The sequence below is a fragment of the Schistocerca cancellata genome, chromosome 5 (assembly GCF_023864275.1).
Source record: "Schistocerca cancellata isolate TAMUIC-IGC-003103 chromosome 5, iqSchCanc2.1, whole genome shotgun sequence".
Taxonomy (NCBI): Eukaryota; Metazoa; Arthropoda; class Insecta; order Orthoptera; family Acrididae; genus Schistocerca; species Schistocerca cancellata.
In genome coordinates, this window is record NC_064630.1 from 624,449,647 (window position 1) to 624,472,560 (window position 22,914).

General features: G+C 39.4%; 1 protein-coding gene across 4 annotated transcripts in view; it reads left to right on the forward strand.

Annotated features, from left to right (window-relative positions):
• LOC126187444 (MKRN2 opposite strand protein) overlaps positions 1-22,914 on the forward strand; it is a 115,080-nt gene that overhangs the window by 26,666 nt on the left and 65,500 nt on the right. For 2 of the 4 annotated variants that reach the window (XM_049928524.1, XM_049928525.1), the window contains exons 2-3: positions 3,754-3,930; positions 7,388-7,552. In XM_049928524.1, coding sequence (XP_049784481.1) covers positions 7,401-7,552 — 152 coding nt within the window. In that variant the 5' untranslated portion in view covers positions 3,754-3,930; positions 7,388-7,400. The remainder of the gene's footprint in view (positions 1-3,753; positions 3,931-7,387; positions 7,553-22,914) is intronic. The other 2 variants (XM_049928528.1, XM_049928527.1) reach the window with 2 other exon arrangements.

Sequence of the window (22,914 nt, forward strand, 5' to 3'; positions counted from 1 at the left end):
CGGCAGGAGTGGATAAAAATGTGTCCTGGGTCCCAGGTTCAGACCTCATTACTACTTAAATTTTGAATAAAAATCATCAGCAATGGCAGCCGAAGACTTATGGCATAAGAAGTCACTCTTGTTCTGCCAACAACTTTGTCAAAGAGAGCGCGGCAGGAGTGGATGGAATCTCGGGGCACACTCTTGCCTTGGTATGGGAAATTGCCCCTAAAAGATGGAACAATCAGCAATGATCAATGACAGAATGCAGAATATTATGGAAATCACTGCATTAAAGACATATAATGTGTATCCACGGGAAATGTGGCCTGTAATTGAAAAAGTGTCATGACGATCCGTATTGGAAAAAGATTCCTTACCGGTCCCCCATTTATATCTCCGGGAGGGGGAGCTGACCATGAGAAAAAGATTGAATAACCAACGAAAGGGTAACACACTGAGTCGGGGTGTGGAATGTCAGAAGTGTGAACATGGTAGGGGAGGTAGAAAAGCTGAAAAGGTGTTTGCTACAGCTCAATTTAGATATATTGGGGGCCAGTAAAGTGAAATGGAAAGAAGACAAGGATTTGTGGTCAGACGAATATAGGGTAATATCAGGAGCAGCAGGAAATGGTATAATGAGAGTAGATGTCATTATGAATAGGAAGTAGGGCAGAGAGTGGGTTACTGTGAACAGTTGAGTGATAGTGTGTTCTCATCACTATTGACAGCAAACCAACACCAACAACAGTAATTCATGTACAAATCCAAAAAGCACAAGCACAAGATGAAGAGATAAAGTATATGAGTATACTGAATGGATAATTCAGTACATAAATGGAGATGAAAATCTAATAATCATGGGGGACTGGAACATGGTTGTAGGAGAGGGAGTAGAAGAAAGGGTTATGGGAGAAAATGGCCATGGTGGTACGAATGAGAGAAGAAAAAGACTAATTGAGCTCTGCATTAAATTTCAGCTAGAAATGCAAAAACTCTGTTCAAGATCACAAAAGGAGGAGGTATACTTGTAAAATGCTGTGAGATACAGGAGGATTCCAGTTAGGCAAAATCAAACAATGGAAAATTCAGAATGGAATAATGACAATATTATGAAAAGAATAGATTGCCACTCACGATATAGAGGAGATGTTGAGTCGCAGATAGGCACAACGAAAAGATTCTCGAAGTTGTAGATCTTTAACCAAGAAGGTTTCCATCTGAATTGCTAATGCAACTCAGACACACATGACCACTGTCTCTGGCTGCCGAGAGGCTAGGGCAGGGAGGGGGAGGAATAGCAGGGTACAAGAGGTGGATGGTAAAGTACTGCTTGTGGGAGCACACAGGGATGAGCTGGAGAGAGGGTAGGGCAGCTACATGCAGTCAGGAAGTTAGACGGGTGGGGCGAGGGGGAGTGGAAAAGCAGAAAAGTAAAAAGACTGCGGGTGTATTGGTGGAAGGAGATATGTGGGTGTAGGACAATGGCTAGTGAAGGTTGAGGCCAGGAGTGTTATGGGAAAGTAGAATATATTGTAGGGAGAGTTGCCAACTGCGCAGTTCAGAAAAGCTGGCATTGGTATGAAGGATCCAGATGGCACAGGCTGTGTATCAGTCATTGAAATGAAGAACTTTGTGTTAGGCAGTGTGCTTAGCAGCTGGACGATCCAGCCGTTGTTTGGCTACAGTTTGTTGCTGGCCATTCATGTGAACAGACTGCTTGTTGGTTATCACGAGCCATATAGAACACAGCTCAGTGGTTGCAACTTAGCTTGTAGATCATAGGTAGCCCTGTACCTGATGGGATAGGTGGTGCTTGTGACTGGCCTGGAGTTGAGATAGTGTGAGGATAGATCTTGCATCTAGGTTTATTACAGGGGTATGAGCCATGAGGCAAGGGAGCTGGGAGTGGTGGTTGTGTAGGGATGGATGAGGATATTGTGTAGCTTCAGTGGATAGTGGAAAACCTCTGTGGGAGGGATAGTGGCTGTAGGACATTCCTTATTTCACAGCATGACAGAGCAATCGCAGAAGCTTGGAAGAAAACCACAGGTACAAGGAAGCCATGGGTAACAGAAGAAGTACTTCAATAGGTCGGCTAAAGAAGGCAGCACTGAAATGTTCACAGCAGTTCAGGAATACAGATATACAAGTCACTCAGGAATGAAATAAATAGAAAGTGCAGAGAAGCTAAGGTGAAAAGGCTTCATGAAAACTGTGAAAAAATTGACAAAGAAAAGTCAAAGCAACCTACAGTGGAATTAAAAGCAGGGGCAATAACATTAAGAGCACAGTAGGAATACCACTGTTAAATGCAGAGGGAAGAGTGGGTAGGTGGAGGAGTATGTTGAAGGCCTCTATGAGGGGTAGGAGCACGGAGGAAACCAAAAGCAGGCTAGCATTGGCAAAAAGGGAATTCCTGGCCAAGAGAATTGTACTAGTATTAAATATAGGCCATAATTTGAGGAAGAAAATTCTGAGAATGTAGATTTGGAGCACAGCATTTTATGGTAGTGAAACATGGACTGTGGGAAAACTGGAACAGAAGAGAATCAAAGCATGTGAGATGTAGTGCTACAGATGAATGTTGACAATTAGTTGGACTGATGAGGTAAGGAATGAGGAGATTCTCCCCAGAATCAACGAGGAAAGGAATATACAGAAAATGCTGACAAGAAGAAGGGGCAGGATGATTGGTCATGTGTTAAAGACATGTGGAATAATTTCTATAGTACTCAAGGGAGCCATGGAGGGTAAAGACTTTAGAGGAAGACAGAGACTTGAATACATTCAGCAAATAATTGAGGAGGTAGGTTGCAAGTGTTACTCTGAGGTGAAAAGGTTGGCACAGCAGAGGAATTCATGGCGGTCTGTGTAGGGGACTCTGTATATTCCAGAAAAAGCAAAAATATGAAATTGTGTGGAGATAGAGCTCACAGCTGTAAATGCAAATAAATGGTTATCTGTGGCTGAATTCCCTCACAGAATACACTATTTTATTCTGGTTAGTCACATTGTTATTATTTATTTGTATTAAAGTGTAAGTAAGTTAGCTAGAATTGGAGGGGGGGGGGGGGGGGGGGGGGGACAACAACTACATACTCTGATTGACCTCTAAACAGGGAAGTGATTTGTATTTGGGTAATGCGTCCTTAACCATTGTTCGGAATCTTATGTGTTATTCTGCTGGCTACCTGAAAACTTAGTATGTGAGTGTTAAATCACAGATTTTAAAGTTTAATATGAAAGACTTCTACGGATCTCTCAGTTCTCATTCAGTGTAACTGCGCCTTGCACTAGTTTAGTCCTTTTCGTTTGACTGTTATACACTTACGTATATACCTACAAGTCACATGTTATGGTTTTTTATTGTTTTAACCAATATCCCATGAATACTGATGTAGTAAATTATCACTTGGTCATGTAGCTGTGATTTGATTGTTCCAGGAGCTGCTACAAATAAATAATTTTTTTTATGTATCATTATGTCAGCTTTGCTATCACTAGTCAAGAGCTGCCATATTCTCCTAATTTGAAAACATCAAAGGGAAGTTAGAATTCTTGTTTATTGTGTCAAGAGATGTAACACTGATATGCCCTTGCTTAATAGGAAAAAAAACTAATCCTGCTATTCACTTCAAATGATCTCAGTGTGAGGGAACCAAAAAATACTTAAATCAGGATAGTCTGACTGTCCAATTTCATGTAACAGAAATTCCATTGTTCTTTTGCTGTTTGCAATACTGTGGCCATGGTTCCATTCTTCTCTTACAGTTTCAAGAATTGGCTACAACAGTGACTTTATATTTGTGAAGAAATGCAGAAAGACTGAAAAATGAAGTGAGCTGATGATAACTTGGATGTCCAGGTGTTACAACCGAAAGAAGTTATGAGTGAAAGCAGTGATGTGGAATCACCGTGAAATGAATGAAACAGAGTAGCATACAGATGGTCAGTAACTTTCACAATGGGTTCAGATGACACTGAAAATGATTACTACATTGGTTTACTGTACTAGGAGTTGGTGTTAGTGCTGTGTATTGTGATCATTGTAAATTCCCTCTTATTGTTAAATTGTTTCATAAATTAGAGTATGGTACATTATTTCCTTACCTTCGGCAAAAATGAATGATTCCTTTATTTGTTGTGGCCCCACTGTTACCTTCTGAATCGCTTCAGGTAAATGCTGGGACAGTTCGTTTGAAAGTACACGGCCAGCTTCCTTCTGCATACTTCCCTAAACCAATGGGAGTGATGACCTCGCTGTTTGTTTCCCCTTCCACAAACCAACCAACCAATCCAGACAAAACCCTTCAGAAAAGACACCCTAATATTGAAATTTATATTCATTGGTATCAAATTCCTGTGTTTCAGAAATGCTTTTCTTGCTATTGTCAGTCTGTGTTCTATATCATTTTATATTATTTCATCAATTATTTTGCTGCTCAGACAGCAAAACTCACTGTAAGCCTGTAGGACATTGTCCCATCCCTCCACCCTGGTTCTCTGGTGCCCTGTAATGTCTCTGGTGGGGCATGATGATTGCAAACAGCTTGTTTCAGCTCCTATGCACTCTGAAAGGAGCTGAGATCTGGAGAATGTGGAGACCATTCCATATGACTGGTTACATGCTCCACTAGGAAGGTGTTTACAAGATTGTGGCACGGGGGGAGTGCACTGTTGCTCATCAGTGTGAATTCTGCTAAAGTATGCTCACTAAATGGAGCCACAATATGTGCAAGAATGTTGTTCCGATACTTCACACCAGTCATCCTCCCATTTATTGGCACAAGTGGTGCCCTGTGGCCATACATGATTCCATACCAAAACATGAATGAACCGCATTGATAAGGGCGTCAGTATAGGATACAGATAGAGTGTAAACATTGCCCCTGTTGCTCCCAAACATGGATATTGGTATTATCAGGGTGGAGACAAATACGGATCTCATCAGAAAAGAATGTTATGTCCCACTGTTGCCTAGCTCACAAAGAAGGTTCCATGCTCGTGTGATACAAGCCCTTCTCTGAACTTCATTTAAAGGAGGAGCCTCAATAGGTCTTCTGGCATATAATCCCTGCTCACAGAGCCTATTTCGTATTGCTTGTGTAGACTGTTGCAATCCTGTAGCTGTATGGAACTGCTTCCACAGACGTGGCATTGTGTTGAGGGTTTCTCCTTGCTATTGTATGCAGAGATCGATGCTTCACATCTGTTGTTATACAGTTCCTGTGCAGAGAATGGTTGTCACAGACTTTGTGAAAAAAGCTTACCACACTTATTTTAAAATGAAACTGGATAACCAGTAGAAGGGTTTGGCACCAAAGACAGTTTGCCACTATTGTGCTGACAAGTTAAGATTGTGGACAAAAGGAAAGAAAACATGCATGCCATTTGTGATTACGTCTGCTTAGTTAATGTTCAGGAGTGCAATTTGAAAAATAAGAAACAAATTGTGCATCCAGTTTTTGATTCAACCATTAGGCCAGTTGCACATGGAGAAGAACTGATTGCTCCTCTTCCTCCAACTGTTTTAGAGAATGCATGAGAAGATGATGAAAATGAAGTTGATGCCATTACCAAAGACGATAATGATATCTACCAGCGTGAATGCAACTTCATTGCACAACTCAAACATTGTTTATTGCACACCTTTTATGATCTCATATCAGATTTGAATTTGCCTAAGGAATCTGCACAGCTATGTGGCTCCTGGTTAAAAAGTAAGAATTCTCTGGAACCAGGAACGCACTACCCAAGATACAGACACAGGACAAGACCTTGGGTTACTGCAATAATATAAATAAGTTAATGCAGTTCTGTGGTGTTGAACATGATCCTACTCTATGGAGACTTTTTCTAGATTCATCAACCAGGTGGCTGAAAGTGTGTTACTGCATAATGGGAATGAGTATATGTCCATTCCTGTGGCCCATTCAGTTCAAATGAAAGCTATGTCTGAGAATGTGAAGATACTCTTAACAAGTACCCAATATGAGGAACACAAATGACTTATCTGCAGTGCTTCAGAGTTATTGGAATACTGTTAGGACAGCGAGCCAAGTTTCCAAAAGTACCTTGCTGTATATGCAAAGGGAGTAGTCGAGCAAGGCAAAGACATTGGAGTGTGAGAGTTTGGCCAGAGTGGAGAAATTTTGTGCTAGGAACTATAAACATTCTGCATGAACTGCTTGTGTGTGTGTGTGTGTGTGTGTGTGGGGGGGGGGGGGGGGAGATCATTGTTTCCACCACTACACATAAAACTGGGCTTGATAAAGCAATTTCTAAAGGCTCTACTACAGGATGGACCCTGCATCTAGTGCCTTTCCAAGAAATTTTCCTTTGTCACACAAGACAAGTCGAAATCTGAAATTTTTGTTGATCCTTAAATAAAGAAATTGATGAAGGGTGAAGATTTAGATAAGACAATGACGAAGAGAGAAAAAGACGCATGGATCACCTTCCAATCTGTTACCAAGAACTTTCTTAAGAATAACATAGTCATAAATACAAGGCCATTGTTGTTCAAGAAGATGGGTTGTTACATGAATGTGAAAGTCCACTTTCTACACTCTCATATTGACTACTTTCTGGAAAATTTGAGACATTATAGTGAAGAGTGGGGTGAACATTTTCACCAAGAAGTTACGACGATGGAGTTGAGGTGCCAAGGGAACTGGAATGCGACTACGTTGGCCGACTATTGTTGGATGTTGAAGAATGGCACTCATCATACGCAAGGATCTGAAAGGAAGTTTAAGAAGAGAAAGTTTAAAAATTAATGGAACACTGTTGACTTCTTGTTTTTATACTAGATAGTCGTGGAGATTAAAAAATCACCTTGTGTGAAATGGTATTGAATATATTTGGGGTTCAGAAGTTAAAATCATCAAACTATTACCTCTTAATTTGCGTAAAAACCTGATGTGACAGACAAAAATTGAAGTCATTTCTAGAATCCGCATTAAAAATTGATTCAAGAACACCTACTTTCTACAAATCATCTGACAAAAAGTTTTAAAATGCAGACTAGTGTAATTGTTTGCACCAAATTCAGTGTACAGAGAATGTGAAATATCCCTCAAAAAGCAGATTAGTTTGAGAAAGGCATTTCTATTTCATTTTTGCCAGGATATCTATAACATTGTAATAAAAGTCAGGTATTGTGCACATATTTTCTCTGTACATTTTGTTGTGTTGTAATGTCAGTGTTGGACTACAATTTAATGCTACATACAGCCATTAGAATATTGACACTGTAGTTCTGTGCCTCTGCTGTCTTTAACAAACAAAGAGAGAGAAAATCTGTCCTCTCTATCTGTATATTATTTCTTATGTGTGAAGATTATTTGCATTTTCAAACTTGTGTAATACACATTTGAGATATATCTATGGCTGTTCTTTTCAGGTAGGGACGAGTTATGACTGTAAGTCTGTTATTCATGGATACAGACCCTGGTATTATTTGTTTTCAACACTGTGATTCTAAAGTATTTTGTTTCGAATTACCAGAAAAATGTCCTGTGTGTCAAAGTCCTATGGCGAATACTGTACTTCCTCTTCCTCCATTCAGGTAAGAGATTTTATCAGCATAAATTAAATAATTTTCTTGCTTTTACTTAATTTTTGTCTGTATTGACCCATATAGTAAGCTTGAGACACCTAATGTGTTAGAGTGCAACATCATTAATACAGAAAATAAATATTCACCTCTGTCTTCTTTGTTTGAAACAGTGAAATTTTCCATGTAGTTGTGGTCTTGCCTTATCAAATTTCATTCTTTTCATGTGGCAAATATTTTAGAAATTATGGTGTCTTCAATAGGACATAGATACACTTTTCCAGTGGCATATATGAATGGTAATGACGAGGGTTGGAACTTTAATAGTGGCAACTATCTACTATTATACAAAATAGATACAAGCTTCAAAGTTTTACTGTCCTTCAGAGTGGTTACTGGCATTGTGTATAACCTGTTACCACTGATGTAAAAGTTGTAGAATACCCTTAGCAGCATCAGTTGTGTTGATAGTTTGAGTGGAGTAATCTGTTGCAGACAGATCTCTGTAACCGTTCTGAAGTGGATGCCACCAAGTGCTTCCTCCATATTAGGACACAAATTGAAGTCCAGGGAATTTACTGGGTCATACGATACTTCCCAGTCCCATCAATCGAACAAATAAGTCACAGCTCGTGCCATGTGTATCTGAGCATTGTCCTGCAAAATGATGGGCAAGTCCTACAGAAAGTTTTGTCTCTTCTTTCTCTAAACTGATCGCAGGCTATGTTCCAAAAATGAACAGCTTGGAGAAAGAAGCGGCAACATTTCGTGTGTGACATTCTCATCATTTTGCAGGAAAATGTTTATCCACGTAGAAAAATCATTGGTATAGCTCACTTAGGATTCGGTGACCGATGCGCAATGACCAGTTTTTGTCCAAAGTACTGGGCGAGTTCATTCATTTGTTTGGAAGGGTAGGCCAATAAGCATCTTCCACCTTTCGGCTAAGCATCTTCCACCTTTCGGCTGGTCAGCGATGACAGAATTGAGGCGCACACCCTGCAATCTTTCTCAAATGATTTTACTGAAACTATACGTAAAAAAATCAATGTTGCTTTATTTATTATAGCTACATATATCAGGTTCATGCTGCTGTGCCCATCAATTCATTAATGACCATAGTTATTGTGATATTTACGTGAAAAGTAAGACAATGTGCGAAATTTGGAAAAGTGTTTAGTGAAAAATAGAGGTTGCTATGATTTTCAATTTGTTGTTGTGTATGAATTTTAGCTAACATATTGAATTTTTCCTTAGACTTGGGTAGAAGTATGTATCTGTCACCAACATTGAGAAAATTGATCTGATGTAACACACTCATTTATGGTCAAACCATGCCATAGATAAAGACAGAGTGAAATATCCACAACACTCCTCATATTTCATAAGCAGTTTGAGATATCGAAATGAGATTTTGAAAAATGATAGCATTCAAAGAGGAGAGAATTTTAACATATCATTATTATGTAATACTTCATTATCTGCTGTGTTATTCCAATCACTACAGACTTTTTCGATGAAAGAATGTAATTATTTAAGGCCATCGATAACTGGTGAAATAAGAAATGCTATTGGTTTTGGAACAACATTTACTATGTGATCAAAAGTATACAGACACCCCCAAAAACATACGTTTTTCCTATTAGGTGCATTGTGCTGCCACCTCCTGCCAGGTACTCCATATCAGCGACCTCAGTAGTCATTACACATCGTGAGAGAGCAGAAAGGGGCGCTCCGCAAAACTCACGGACTTTGAACATTGTCAGGTAATTGGGTGTCACTTGTGTCATGCATCTGTATCCGAGAATATCCCTAGGTCCACTGTTTCAGATGTAATAGTTAAGTGGAAACATGAAGGGACACATACAGCACAAAAGCGTACAGGCCGACCTCGTCTGTTGACTCACAGAGACCGCCAACAGTTGAAGAGGGTTATAATGTGTAATAGGCATCCATCTATCCAGACCATCACACAGGAATTCCAAACTGCATCAGGATCCACTGCAAGTACTATGTCAGTTAGGCAGGGAGTCAGAAAACTTAGATTTCGCGGTCGAGAAGCTGCTCATAAGCCACACATCATGTCGGTAAATGCCAAAATATGCCTCGCTTGGTGTAAGGAGCGTAAACATTAGACAATTGAACAGTGGAAAAACATTGTGTGGAGTCCCAAATCGTGGTACACAATGTGGCAGTCCAATGGCCGGGTGTGTGTATGGTGAATGACCGGTGAATGTCATCTACCAGCATGTGTAGTTCCAACAGTAAAATTCAGAGGCAGTGGTGTTACAGTGTGGCCGTGTTTTTTGTGGAGGGCACTTGCACTCCTTGTTGTTTTGTATGGCACTATCACAGCATAGGCCTACATTGATATTTTAAGTACTGCCTTGCTTCCCACTGTTGAAAAGCAATTCGGGGATGGCAATTACATCTTTCAACACGATTGAGCACCTGTTCATAATGTACGGCCTGTGGCGGAGTGGTTACATGACAATAACATCCCTGTAATGGACTGACCTGCACAGAGTCCTGATGTGAATCCTAAAGAATACCTTTGGGATGTTTTGGAATGCCGACGTTGTGCCAGGCCTCACTGACTGACATCAATATCTCTCCTCAGTGCAGCACTCTGTGAAGAATTGGCTGCCATTCCCCAAGAAACCTTCCAGCATCTGATTGGACATATGTCTGCAAGAGTGGAAGCTGTAATCAAGGCCAAGGGTGGGTCAAGGCGATATTGAATTCCAGCATTACCGATGGAGTGCCCACGAACTTGTAAGTCATTTTTAGCCAGGTGTCCGGATACTTTTGATCACATAGTGTATATGAAGGCATTACATGTTTTTGCTTTCTCATAAGCTACTGAGTACTTTTTCTCAGTTCCTCACTTAATAAACTGCTTTTTCAGAATTCTCTTGCAGTTATGTGTGCGCAATATGTTAGTGAGTTGAGACAGTGTGAACTCCACTAAGTTTTGGCAAAAGAAGCAAATTTTGACATAGCAGCCCTAGAAATGTGTAGGCTTTACTCAAAATTCACCATTCATGACACCCCTCTGAAAGTTACAGTTGGTTAACAAGCCAGACGAAAATAAATTGCTGCATATTCAGAGGAATTCCTATTAGATACTGACGAAAGCAGAGGTGACAATAGATCTTTTTGAATGGTCACCATGCAAGTATGGGCGTGGAGGGGCCCCACTTAATATTTACAAAAGATGTAAGCATAGGCTTCAGTTTAGAATGGCACCTCCACTCCAGCACACGGCATTTCCCCTACAGCACTCTGAGCACCCCCCTCCCCTACCCCTTGCCCACCACCACTGCTGCTCTCCCCATGCTTCCCCAGATAACTGTGCATCTAGCATCCAAGGCATTTGGCGCCCACTATAGTTGTGGCTTTGCTGAAAGAATTCCTCCTTGTATCAAATGTGAAGTGTAGGCAACAAAACAAGAACTGTCTAACAAACTCTTTGCACTTCAGATAATCTTTGAGCATAGAGTCTCTAATCTGTTGAAGCAGTAAGAACAGACAGTTGAAAAATTACCAGATCAGATGAAGGGTAGAGTGCAAACACAGTCCACATGGGGTATCCTAGCAATTTTAACAGTCACCTGTGAACAATTAAACCAAGTACAAGGGGTTACTAAAAAAACTGGAATTATTTTTTAAAAGCTATATATTTTCAAATGGTTTTCAAAACAACTTTAACCACTTCAAAATACTCTGCATTACAACTGCATTCCACCAATGCTTCCCCTGTTCAAAACATTTTTTTGGTCATCTTTACAAATGGTTGACAGCTCCTCCCTAGCTTTTTCTTGACTTCTTCAATTTTGTCAAATCGGTGACCTTCTATGCTCATTTTCATGTGTGGAAATGAGAAAAAGTCCCATTGAGCTAGGTCAGGCAAGTCTGGTGTGTGGGGCAGCAGAACCATGTCATTTTTAGCCAAAAACTGCCTAACATAGATGGCTGTGTGCGCAGGTGCATTGGTTGGGAGAACCAGTCTCCCGTCTGCCACAAATTGCGTCTTTTTGAAGAACACTGTTGCGCAGTCTAATCTCTGACAGTTGGTCAATTGCCCATTGGTGCTCTGTGAGCATAAGCTCTCAAATTTTTGCAATATTTTTGTCGGTTCAGATAGTTGATGGATGTCCAAAATGAGATTTGTCGTTAGGCAATGTGTCACAATTTTTAAATCAAGCAAACTACTCATACAGCTGAGGTTTTCCCAAAGCATGATCTTGATAAGCTTTTTCAACGTTAAAACAGTTTTGGGAGCATTTTTACCAAGTAGGAAACCAAATTTCACTGCTGTGCATTGTTCACTTAAGCTTGTCATCATAAGAAACAAAACAAGAACAAAACAGTGCTAGCAAAAACAATCACTGCAGATGAACAGAACAAGGTAGGTTGACAACATAGGCAGCACTAAACTGACAGTGAGCTGCACTATTCACGCCTAGTGGCAGAAATGAGTACTACACAAGCTCTGCCCACAGCAATGTTGTTCTGATTTTTTTTGGATACCCTCTCTTATATATGTGGGTGAGCACCAGATAGATTTAAGATTACTTGAGATTTAAATTGAAAATGTTCAGATGCAAGTACTGATCTTGCCCAAGGCAGATGATAACAGCATGGAGGGTATCTGTCTGTGACGGATCTCATTGGGGATTGGTGCTCGTGATGAAGGCTTCCATAAAAATGAGGTATCTACTAATGAGGAAGCTGGGAAGACAGTATCTGGATATATACGAAAGAAAAACCTTTGACATTTAAATGAACTGAGTTGCCAAATCTGCACATTTATGATAGCTGAATAAATATTAAACAAATAACTTGATAATTTAATTGGATAAATGAAAAATCTACTTGCTAAGTGGTGACAGAACACACACGCAAAAGACAGTTGTAATTGGCAAGCTTTTGGAGCTAGTGGCTTCTTCTTCAGGCAGAGGGGTTGAAGGGGAAGAAAGAGTGGTGAAGCAAAAGGACTGGAGAAGTCTAGGCAAAGGGGTAGGTATTGGAAAGTCACCTGAAAGTTGGTGTTTATGTAAGACAGAGAAACATCATTCATGAGTTAATGAGAGTGAAAAGCTAGGTTCATTGTAAGTAATGGCGGTGGGAGGGGGACGGTGAAAAATGAACAGTTACGACAATGATAGATGTAGAAAACTAAAATGGAGTGCAGAAAAGAGTAGTTACTGTGGAAAAATGCTGAGACGGGAGAAATTAACGTAAATTAAGGCCAGGTGGGTGGCGAGAACCAAGGACATGTTGTAGCGCTAGTTCCCACGTGCAGAGTTCTGAGAAACTTGTGTCTGGGGGAAGAATCCAGATGGCGCGTGTGGTGAAACAGGCACTGAGATCACAGAGTTCATGATGTAGAGCATCCTCTGCAACTGTATATTGCGTTTCGCCAGTATACACTCTCTGCCTGTGCCCATTCATCCTAATTGATAATTTGGTGGTAGTCATGCTAATGTAAAAGGCCGAACAGTGTTTACATAAATTCTGGTATGTGACGTGTCGTTTCATACGTGGCTCTCCCTTCGATAGTATATGTTTTGCCAGTTACAGGACTGCTATAGGTGGTGGTAGGAGGATGCAAAGGACAAGTCTTGCAGTGGAGATGGTCACAGGGGTAAGAGCCATAGGGTAGGGAGATGCGTGCAGAAGGAGAATAGGGTCTGACAAGAATATTGTGTAGATGGTAGGGCAGTGAAAATCCGTTCTAGGTGTGGTGGGCAAAGTCTCAGACAGCATGAATCTCAATTCAGGGAATGATTTTAGGAAGTCATGGCCCTGTTGAAGTAGCTGATTAATACATTCCAGACCAGGATAATACTGAGTCACCAGTGGTGTGCTCGAAAGTTGTTTTTTGGAGGAATCAGGAGTACCAGGATTTGATGTGATGGCCCAGGAAATCTGATTTTGAACTTGGTGGGTTAACTGCGTACAGTGAAGGCTGAGGTGGGAGTGGTGGTATATTGCTGTAAAGAGTCTGCATCAGAAAAAATATGTTTGCCTCAGTTGCCGAGGCTTTATGGGGCAGTGTATTTGACATGGAAATGTTGGCAACTGTCAAAATGTAAATACTGTTCTTTGTTGGTAGGTTTAATGTGGACAGGAGTGTTTAGCTGGCCTTCGGTGAGGATGAGATCAACGCCGAGGAAAGTGGCATGGGATTCGGGATAAGACCATGTGAAATTTAATTGGGAGAAAGTATTCAGAGATTCCAGGAGTTTCAACAGGTCAGCCTCACCATCAGTTCATATGATAAAGATGCCATCAGTGTATCTAAACCAAACCAGGGGCTGAAGACTTATGGATACCAGGAAAGCCCTCTCCAAGTGACCATGAAAAGATTGGCATAGGAAGGGGACATCCTGGTTCCCATGGCCGTACTCCTGATATGTTTGTTTGTCTGCCCCTCAAACATGTAGTAGTTTTTGGTGAGTATAAAGTTGATTAAGGTAAGTAGGAAGGATGCCATGGGTCTGGAATCAGGTGGGAGCTGACCGAGGAAATGTTCAGCAGCAGACAGACCATGTATGTGGGGGATGTTGGTATAGAGGGAGGTATCATCAATGGTGACAAGCAAGGTGTGTGGTGGGAGTGGGATGGCACAGATTTCAGGCAGTATAGGATATGGTTTGTTTGGTATCTTTGATATGAGAGAGGAGTCTTTGTACTGTGGGTTGCAGGTGCTGATTAACTAACGCAGCAACTATGGGATGGCCAGGATGATTGGGCTTGTGGATCTTAGAAAAATGGTAAAAGATGGGGGTGTGTGGTTTGGAGTGAAAAGTTCAATGGCTTGAGGTGTTCGTCCTTGTGAGGGGCCTGAGGTTTTAAAGGAGGGACTGCAGGTCAGTTTGAACCACAGGGATGGGATCTTGATGGCAGACGCTGTATGTAGAGGTGTCAGACAGCGGGCGTATATCTTCACTAACATACTCCTTTTGGTCAAATACTACAGTGGTAGAGCCTTTGTCTGCTGGGAGGATAATGATGGCGTCATCAGTTTTTAGGGAATATAGAGCCTGGAGTTCTGCAGAGGACAGTTTTGGGTCATGTTGTAGGGACCTGACGAAAGGCTGTGAAGCAATGCTGGATGTGAGGAATTCTTGGAAGGCTTGTAGGGGATGATTTTGAGGTAGTGGTGGTGGATCAAGTTGGAATCGTGGCCTGAACTGTTCAAGACAGGGTTCAGTGTCAGGTGTACTGTTGGAAAGGTTTTGGGATTGCGTTGCAAAGTGATATTTCCAATTGGTATTACATGTGAAGGAAAGTAGGTTCTTCACCAAAGCAGCATGATCAAATGTAGGTTTAGGGATGAAAGTGAGACCCTCAGATAATACAGATAATTCAGGAGTGGAGAGTGCTTTAGATGAGAGACTAAGGGCACTGTACTGTTGTGACAGGGTCTTATGATTAGGAGTTATTCTTGGTGTGGGAGGCATCGGTAAAGGCTGTGGAATGTTAAGGAGGTTGGCCAACCTCGGTTTGTAAGAAAGAAGTAGTGGTTGATGGTGTGACTGTTTAGGGAACTGTAGAAGGACAGGAAGGGAAACACCACTGTTCAGTTAGTTTAGGAGAAGGTGGGATAGCTTTTTGAAGTGAAGTCTGGCATGCTGTTGCAGTTTGAAGTTGGCTTGGCAGATGATACCATCCGAGGAAACATGAGGGGCAGGTAACTGCAGGATTTCGTAGAAAGAGAGAAGTCTGGTGGAGTCGAAATTGGCTAGTGAGACATATAGATCACAGATTAGCTGGTAAGAGCAAGAGATTGCTGTATTTAAAGCTGTAAAAGAGCCTGGTGTAGAGTAGGATTACATCCAGAAACAGAGATGTTCAGTGTAAGGGCTTTCGGAGTCACTCCAAGGGACAAGCAGGTTTCATGAAACAGAATGTGGGACCTTAGTTTTGATAGCATGTTTTCGAAAAGAACGAATGTAATATGAGATATGATTCATCATGTCAAGAGAGGGCGGTTTGAAGAGTTAGAAATCATGGAAGTGACAATAAATAAATAAAAGCTGAGGGTGGAAAAGATAGAAAAACAGAAGAAAAATGAGGAAAAAATTTGGAAAAATCAGAAAAAAAGTCCATACAAAAACGTTAATAAGACATAATGAGTGGGAGGTCTATATGATATGATATGAAAAAAAAGTTATATTAAAAGAAAAAAAGAAGAAAGTCGTGAAAACAGACAGAATTTTAAAAACCGGGTAAACAGAAAGCAAAAGTCATAGGAGAATATGTAGACTACTGAGCTTGGCAATTAAAGTGATGTAATAGACGGCAATAAAAGTCAATCAGAGCAGTTTGCTGAAAAACAATTTCACAAAAAAGTGAAAGAATTATGTATAAACAAGATAAGTGGACGATGGGGGGGGGGGGGGGGCGGGACCTGCCAAATTTGTGAATAGATTGGTGAAAGATGATCGGTAGAAGGCCATGCAGTGTAATTAACCAAATTCGTAAATAACAATGGAATTGTGTTATATGTAATTAAAAATAGAGCCATATATGAGCACAGAAGTCACTACTAGAAAAGATAAGGGGCAATGTGTTGATTGATCTTGGTGTTACAGATAAATAAATGAACAGATTAGCATATAAGGTAGCAAACAGACAACAATTTAAACAAGACAGACGACAACAAAGACTGACAAGAGGCTTACACAAGAAGGAATGATGGCCACATGGGCTAATACATCAACAAAAACAACCAATTTTTGACAAAATAATTTAATTGGGTACATAAGCATCTGTTGCACAATGGATAGCAATAGGATGTAAAATGGAAGTTTGCGAGGGAATACGTAAGCATGTGCTCTGTTAAAAATATCACGTTTATTCAAGAAGAACAGCTGAACAAACTAATAAGCTAAACAACTTATAAATGGGTGATGTTTGCTGTTCTTCGTAACACTCTCGTCTGTTACAAAATTACATTTACAACTGCATCTTGGATATCCCAACACGATTTATCATTAACTATGGAAGAGTCAGATGAATCTTTCAGTGGCGACATTCACACACATATACTCGTATAATAGATACTCGGGACAAATATAAGAATAAAGAAAAACTTCACCGGTATGCACACGGTTGGCAAACGGTCATTCCCTTGTCTGGAGTGCACGAAGCAAGTGAACAAGAATGCATTGATAAGAATAACCTATTAATAGTTGTACCATAGAAGAAATTCTGAAGCTAATTTGGAAGTTTTACCCCGAGAATCAGTAACTGTGACATGTAACGATTCTCACAATTCGCGGGCACGTGATCGTCACAAACAAAAATTGTGCATAAAATGAGTAGTAAAATTCAGAATAGCTGACCAAATTGGACAGGATACATTACCATGAGTCATGATCTGCTAACTTACAGCTCTCACATCTGTACGTAACACATGCTGAGACAACAAGGACATGTGGAAACTAGATTCCGAACCGATCTGTTCTATTATCCTAGACCTGTGAGATCACCTACAAACTAAATCAGACTGAACTGAGAAAATACAGCACAAGTCCACATGTTTGAACGGAAGTAGAGCAGAACAGTGGCTAGCATGCCTGACCAAGTGCAACTGGTTATAATGTTAAAAATTAACCAGAAAAATTCCATATACTACTCAACGAGCAGCGAGCAATGAGAGCAAGATGTTAATTTTGACTGGAGCTGAAATCTACAAAAATAAGATAATGAATTAACTATGAATAGGCACACTCACACCTGTCTCGCATCTCCCAGACCACACTGCCGAGCAAACTCTTTTGGAGCCCACATATCCTATTCCTCTGGAAGTGCCCAGAGAGCTCCCAATTGAGTGGTGCCAACCTGTACAGGAGCTTCATCCAAGGCCAACAGAAACCTCTTTGCTGCCTGGTATGTATTTTATAGGATTGGCTATTCTGCCACAGAAGCAGACTACTTTTAGTCCCACAGATCTAGATACTGAAATTTATGTTGTACACTCTCATTCATGCTTTTCATTCATCATGTGAGAGGAGGAGATGATGTCTATACTGACATATTGCACGTAGCTATATTGAATATGCCTGTGGGGCTCCAGTAATTACCAAAAATCTTAGTAAAATGTGAAATGAAATGAAGATAATATACAGTACGGCCACTATAGACACACTCAGCTTCTATTGGTTGTTTTTTTTTAATGTACTTTACAGTTTGCATCCACAATTGTGGTACCAGAGGCGGGTACATTAGGTTAAATGTTAAGCAAAATGATGAAGAGGTTCATGTAAAGATCTTTCAAGCCTACATGTTAAAAATCAGGAGAATGGTGTACATTTAGTGAGTTACATAACTGAGTGAAGATAAAGGATATCGCTACCTGAAGATCTAGTGGATGACGCTGTCAGAAGATACCACATTCAGTTCAAGCACTGTGATACTGTCAACTTATTCTGCATTATTATTCAGGAAAGGAAATAGCAGACTCTAAGAAGTGGAAAAATAGTTACAGTGAAAACATGACTTCAGTCAGTGCATGAACTATTCTAATTTACCAACTAATGGCGAATTTTATACATTACATTAAAATTATTGTGTGTCAGTTTTCTAGGGCCACTCCTAAAGTGTCAGTTCATGCATCAGTTTGTAGGATGTATTAAAAACCCAAGACAATGTCTAAAAATTCTAGAACAACCTATTAAATTTTGTGGACAGATAAACAAAATACATGTGTTCACATTTCCATCTGAACTTTTTCATTTACATGTAATTATCATTGTCATGCTATATTTAACATAAATCAGATACATGTAGCACTTTACTCTATGAAGGGCATCTGTTTAAACAGCGAAATCATGATTTACTGCAGGTTTTAATGTGCACATATTTTTGTGTTAATATTAAACTGTGTACATGTTTTGCATATTTAATGTAATTTGGATGCTGTTAAGTACATCCTTTATGCACATAAACGCTGGTTGCAATATTTCATTAGCTTAATTTTTGTGCAGTTTTTTTCCCCTTAGATTGGAAAGAGATATTACAGGCAATTGTAGAGTTTTATGGGTTGATATTTGTATGCTGAAGTGTATATGACAATTCACATTTACTTAAAAAAAAAAAAGAAATCATTGATGATGTAAGAAAAATATATCACAATGTTCTTTGTATTACTTTGTGTTGACTGCAATGATGAACACTATGAAAACTAGAGTTATTGTTAAGTAGTGTTCAACTTAAGTAGTAGGTTCATTTTAAGTGTTTTCATAAAGTTCTTTTTTGAATTATTGCATTACACCTTTTATAGTTTGGGTGTTAAATATTCCAGTGGGTGCCTAACCAGGTTAGTTAGTTAGCTGGTTGCGTGTTCCATTTATCAGTTGCACAGTACAGTAGCCGTTATGATGTGGAATGTATATGTATATATATAAGGGTGGTCCATTGATAGTGACCGGGCCAAATATCTCACGAAATAAGCATCAAACGAAAAAACTACAAAGAACGAAACTTGTCTAGCTTGAAGGAGGAAACCAGATGGCGCTATGGTTGGCCCGCTAGATGGCGCTGCCATAGGTCAAATGGATATCAACTGCATTTTTTAAAATAGGAACCCCCATTTTTTTATTACATATTCGTGTACTACGTGAAGAAATATGAATGTTTTAGTTTGACCACTTTTTTCGCTTTGTGATAGATGGCGCTTTAATAGTCACAAACATATGGCTCACAGCTTTAGACGAACAGTTGGTAACAGGTAGGTTTTTTAAATTAAAATACAGAATGTAGGTACGTTTGAACATTTTATTTCGGTTGTTCCAATGTGATACATGTACCTTTGTGAGCTTATCATTTCTGAGAACGCATGCTGTTACAGCGTGATGATCTGTAAATACCACATTAATGTAATAAGTGCTCAAAATGATGTCCGTCAACCTCAATGCATTTGGCAATAAGTGTAACGACATTCCTCTCAACAGCGAGTAGTTTGCCTTCCGTAATGTTCGCACATGCATTGACAATGCCATCTGGTTTACAATACAGAGTTAAAGATTAATATTTTTATTATTTACGCCATTCCCTTAAATGGCACAAAATGCATATACTATATTTATAGATTTATTTATTTCTATTCAAGAATTTATCCATGGCATAGAAGGAGTTGTCAAGGAGATATGATTTCAATTTATTTTTGAAGCTATTACTGCTTTCTGTTGGACATTTTATTTCATCTGGTAATTTGTCGAAAATTTTTATAGCAGCATATTTTACTGCTTTCTGTGCCAAAAATAGGTTGCATAAAGGATAGTGTAAGTCTTTCTTTTTTCTGGTATTATAATCATGAATTTCACTGTTGTTTTTAAACTGGTCCATGTTGTTGAGAACAAATTTCATTAATGAGTAAATGTACTGTGAGGCTGTTGTAAGAATTCCCAATCTTTTGAAAAGATGCCTACAAAATGTGCGACTATGAACCCCACACATTATTCTAACCACTTTCTTTTGAGCAGTGAATACTTTTTGTCTAAATGTTGAGTTACCCCAAAATATTATTCCGTATGACATCAGAGAGTGAAAGTATGTTAGTTTACTAATTTCTATATCCTCAAAATTGGCAATTATTCTGATTGCAAAAGTTGCTGAACCTAGTTCCTTTAGAAGATCCAAAATATGAATTTTCCAATTAAGATTCTCATCTGTATGTACATCTAAAAACTTAGTATGTTCTACCCTGTCTACTGACTTCTGTTGAAGTGTTATATTTAGTATGCTCTACCCTGTTGACTGACTTCTGTTGATGTGTTATATTTATTGAAGGAACTGTACTTTTTGCAGCATAAAATTGAATGTACTGTGTGTTTTCAGAGTTTAGAGCAAGCCCATTTGCAGAAAACCAATTAAAGACTTTTCCAAATACCTTATTTGTATCATATTCCATTGGAGTTTCTTTCACTGGATTAATAATGATGCTTGTATCATCAGCAAACAGTGTCAGTTCAGCTTCCTGTTTCAGATAGGAAGGGAGGTCATTAAAATATGTCAAGAACAGAAGGGAACCCAAGATTGAACCCTGCGGAGTACCTAACGTAATTTCACCTCAGTTAGATGAAGCGGCAAACATATTTAAATCACTTGACCCATATAAGGAAACTTTTTGCTTCATGTTCTGTAGGTATGACATAAACCATTAATATGCTATTCCATTTATACCATAGAATTGTAATTTCTGTAACATAATGTCATGGTTCACACAATCAAATGCTTTGGACAAGTCACAGAAAATTCCTATTGGTGACATTTTACCATTTAAAGACCCTATTATGTGGACAGTGAAACTGTATATTGCTGTCTCAGTGAAACAGCGTTTTTGAAATCCGAACTGTGGTTTACTAAGTATCCCATTACTGTTGAGATGGCTAACCACTCTCGAGTATATTACTCTCCTGAAGATTTTTGAAAATGCTGTAAGTAAGGATACTGGCCGATAATTATTGACATCTGTGGTGTCCCCCCTTTTTTTAGATAGGCCTGAGAATGGCATATTTTAACTTCTCTGGGAAAATACCTTGAGTTAGTGATGCATTACATATGTGACTCAGAACATCAGCTGTAATTGCTCCATATTGTTTTAATATCTTATTAGAGATGTCATCTTCTCCAACAGAACATTTATTTTTCAAAGATTTAATAATTTTACTTATTTCACAACAGGTTCTCAGGGGAAAGTTAATTTGACTAAATTTTTTCAAAACAGACACTTCCATGTACTGCCTGGCTTTTTCTTTTGAACTGTTATCACCAATTTTTTCTCCTACACTTAAGTAATCATTGTTAAATACATTAGCTACTTGTGTACTGTTGGTTAGTATGGTCTCATTCTCTTTAATAGTAATAGTACCTACCCGAGTGCTTACTTTTCCTGTCTCCCTCCTAACAACATTCCATATTGATTTGATTTTATTGCCGGAGTTGTTAATTTCTTCTCTAACATACATATTTCTCGATTTCCTTACAACATTTTTTCAGTATGTTACAATAATTTTAATAGTGTAAAACTATTTCTGGATCTTTACTACTTCTTGCTGTCTCATACAGTTTTCTTTTCTTTTCTGAGGGCACTTTAATACCTGTAGTAATCCGAGGTTTCTTTGAAAAGTGTGTGGTGTTACATTTAGTAATTTTCTTTGGGAAACAATTTTCAAAAAGGGACATAAATTTGTTGTTGTTGTTGTGGTCTTCAGACCAGAGACTGGTTTGATGCAGCTCTCCATGCTACTCTCTCCTGTGCAAGCTTCTTCGTCTCCAGTACAGAATGTGTTTAGTGTATTCAACTCTTGGTCTCCCTCTACGATTTTTTCCCTCCACGCTGCCCTCCAATACTAAATTGGTGATCCCTTGATGCCTCAGAATATGCCCTATCAACCGATCCCTTCTTCTAGTCAAGTTGTGCCACAAATTTCTCTTCTCTCCAGTTCTATTCAATACCTCCTAATTAGTTATGTGGTCTACCCATCTAATCTTCAGCATTCTTTTAGAGCACCACATTTCGAAAGCTTCAGTTCTCTTCTTGTCTAAACTATTTATCGTCCACATTTCACTTTCATACATGGCTACACTCCATACAAATACTTTCAGAAACGACTTCCTGACACTTAAATCTATACTCTATGTTAACAAATTTCTCTTCTTCAGAATAGCTTCCCTTGCCATTGCCAGTCTACATTTTATATCCTTTCTACTTCGACCATCATCAGTTATTTTGCTCCCCAAATAGCAAAACTCATTTACTACTTTAAGTGTCTCATTTCGTAATCTAATTCCCACAGCATCACCTGATTTAATTCGACTACATTCCATTATCCTCGTTTTGCTTTTGTTGACGTTCATCTTATATCCTCCTTTCAAGATACTGTCCATTCTGTTCAGCTGCTCTTCCAGGTCCTTTGCTGTCTCTGACAGAATTACAATGTCATCGGCGAACCTCAAAGTTTTTATTTCTTCTCCATGGATTTTAATTCCTACTTCGAATTTTTCTTTTGTTTCCTTTACTGCTTGCTCAATATACAGATTTAATAACATCGGGGATAGGCTACAACCCTGTCTCCCTCCCTTCCCAACCACTACTTCCCCTTCTAGTCCCTCGACTCTTATAACTGCCATCTGGTTTCTGTACAAATTGTAAATAGCCTTTCGCTCCCTGTATTTTACCCCTGCCACCTTCAGAATTTGAAAGAGAGTATGAAACTTCCTGGCAGATTAAAACTGTGTGCCCGACCGAGACTCGAACTCGGGACCTGTCCCAAGTTCGAGTCTCGGTCGGGCATACAGTTTTAATCTGCCAGGAAGTTTCATACCAGCGCACACTCCGCTGCAGAGTGAAAATC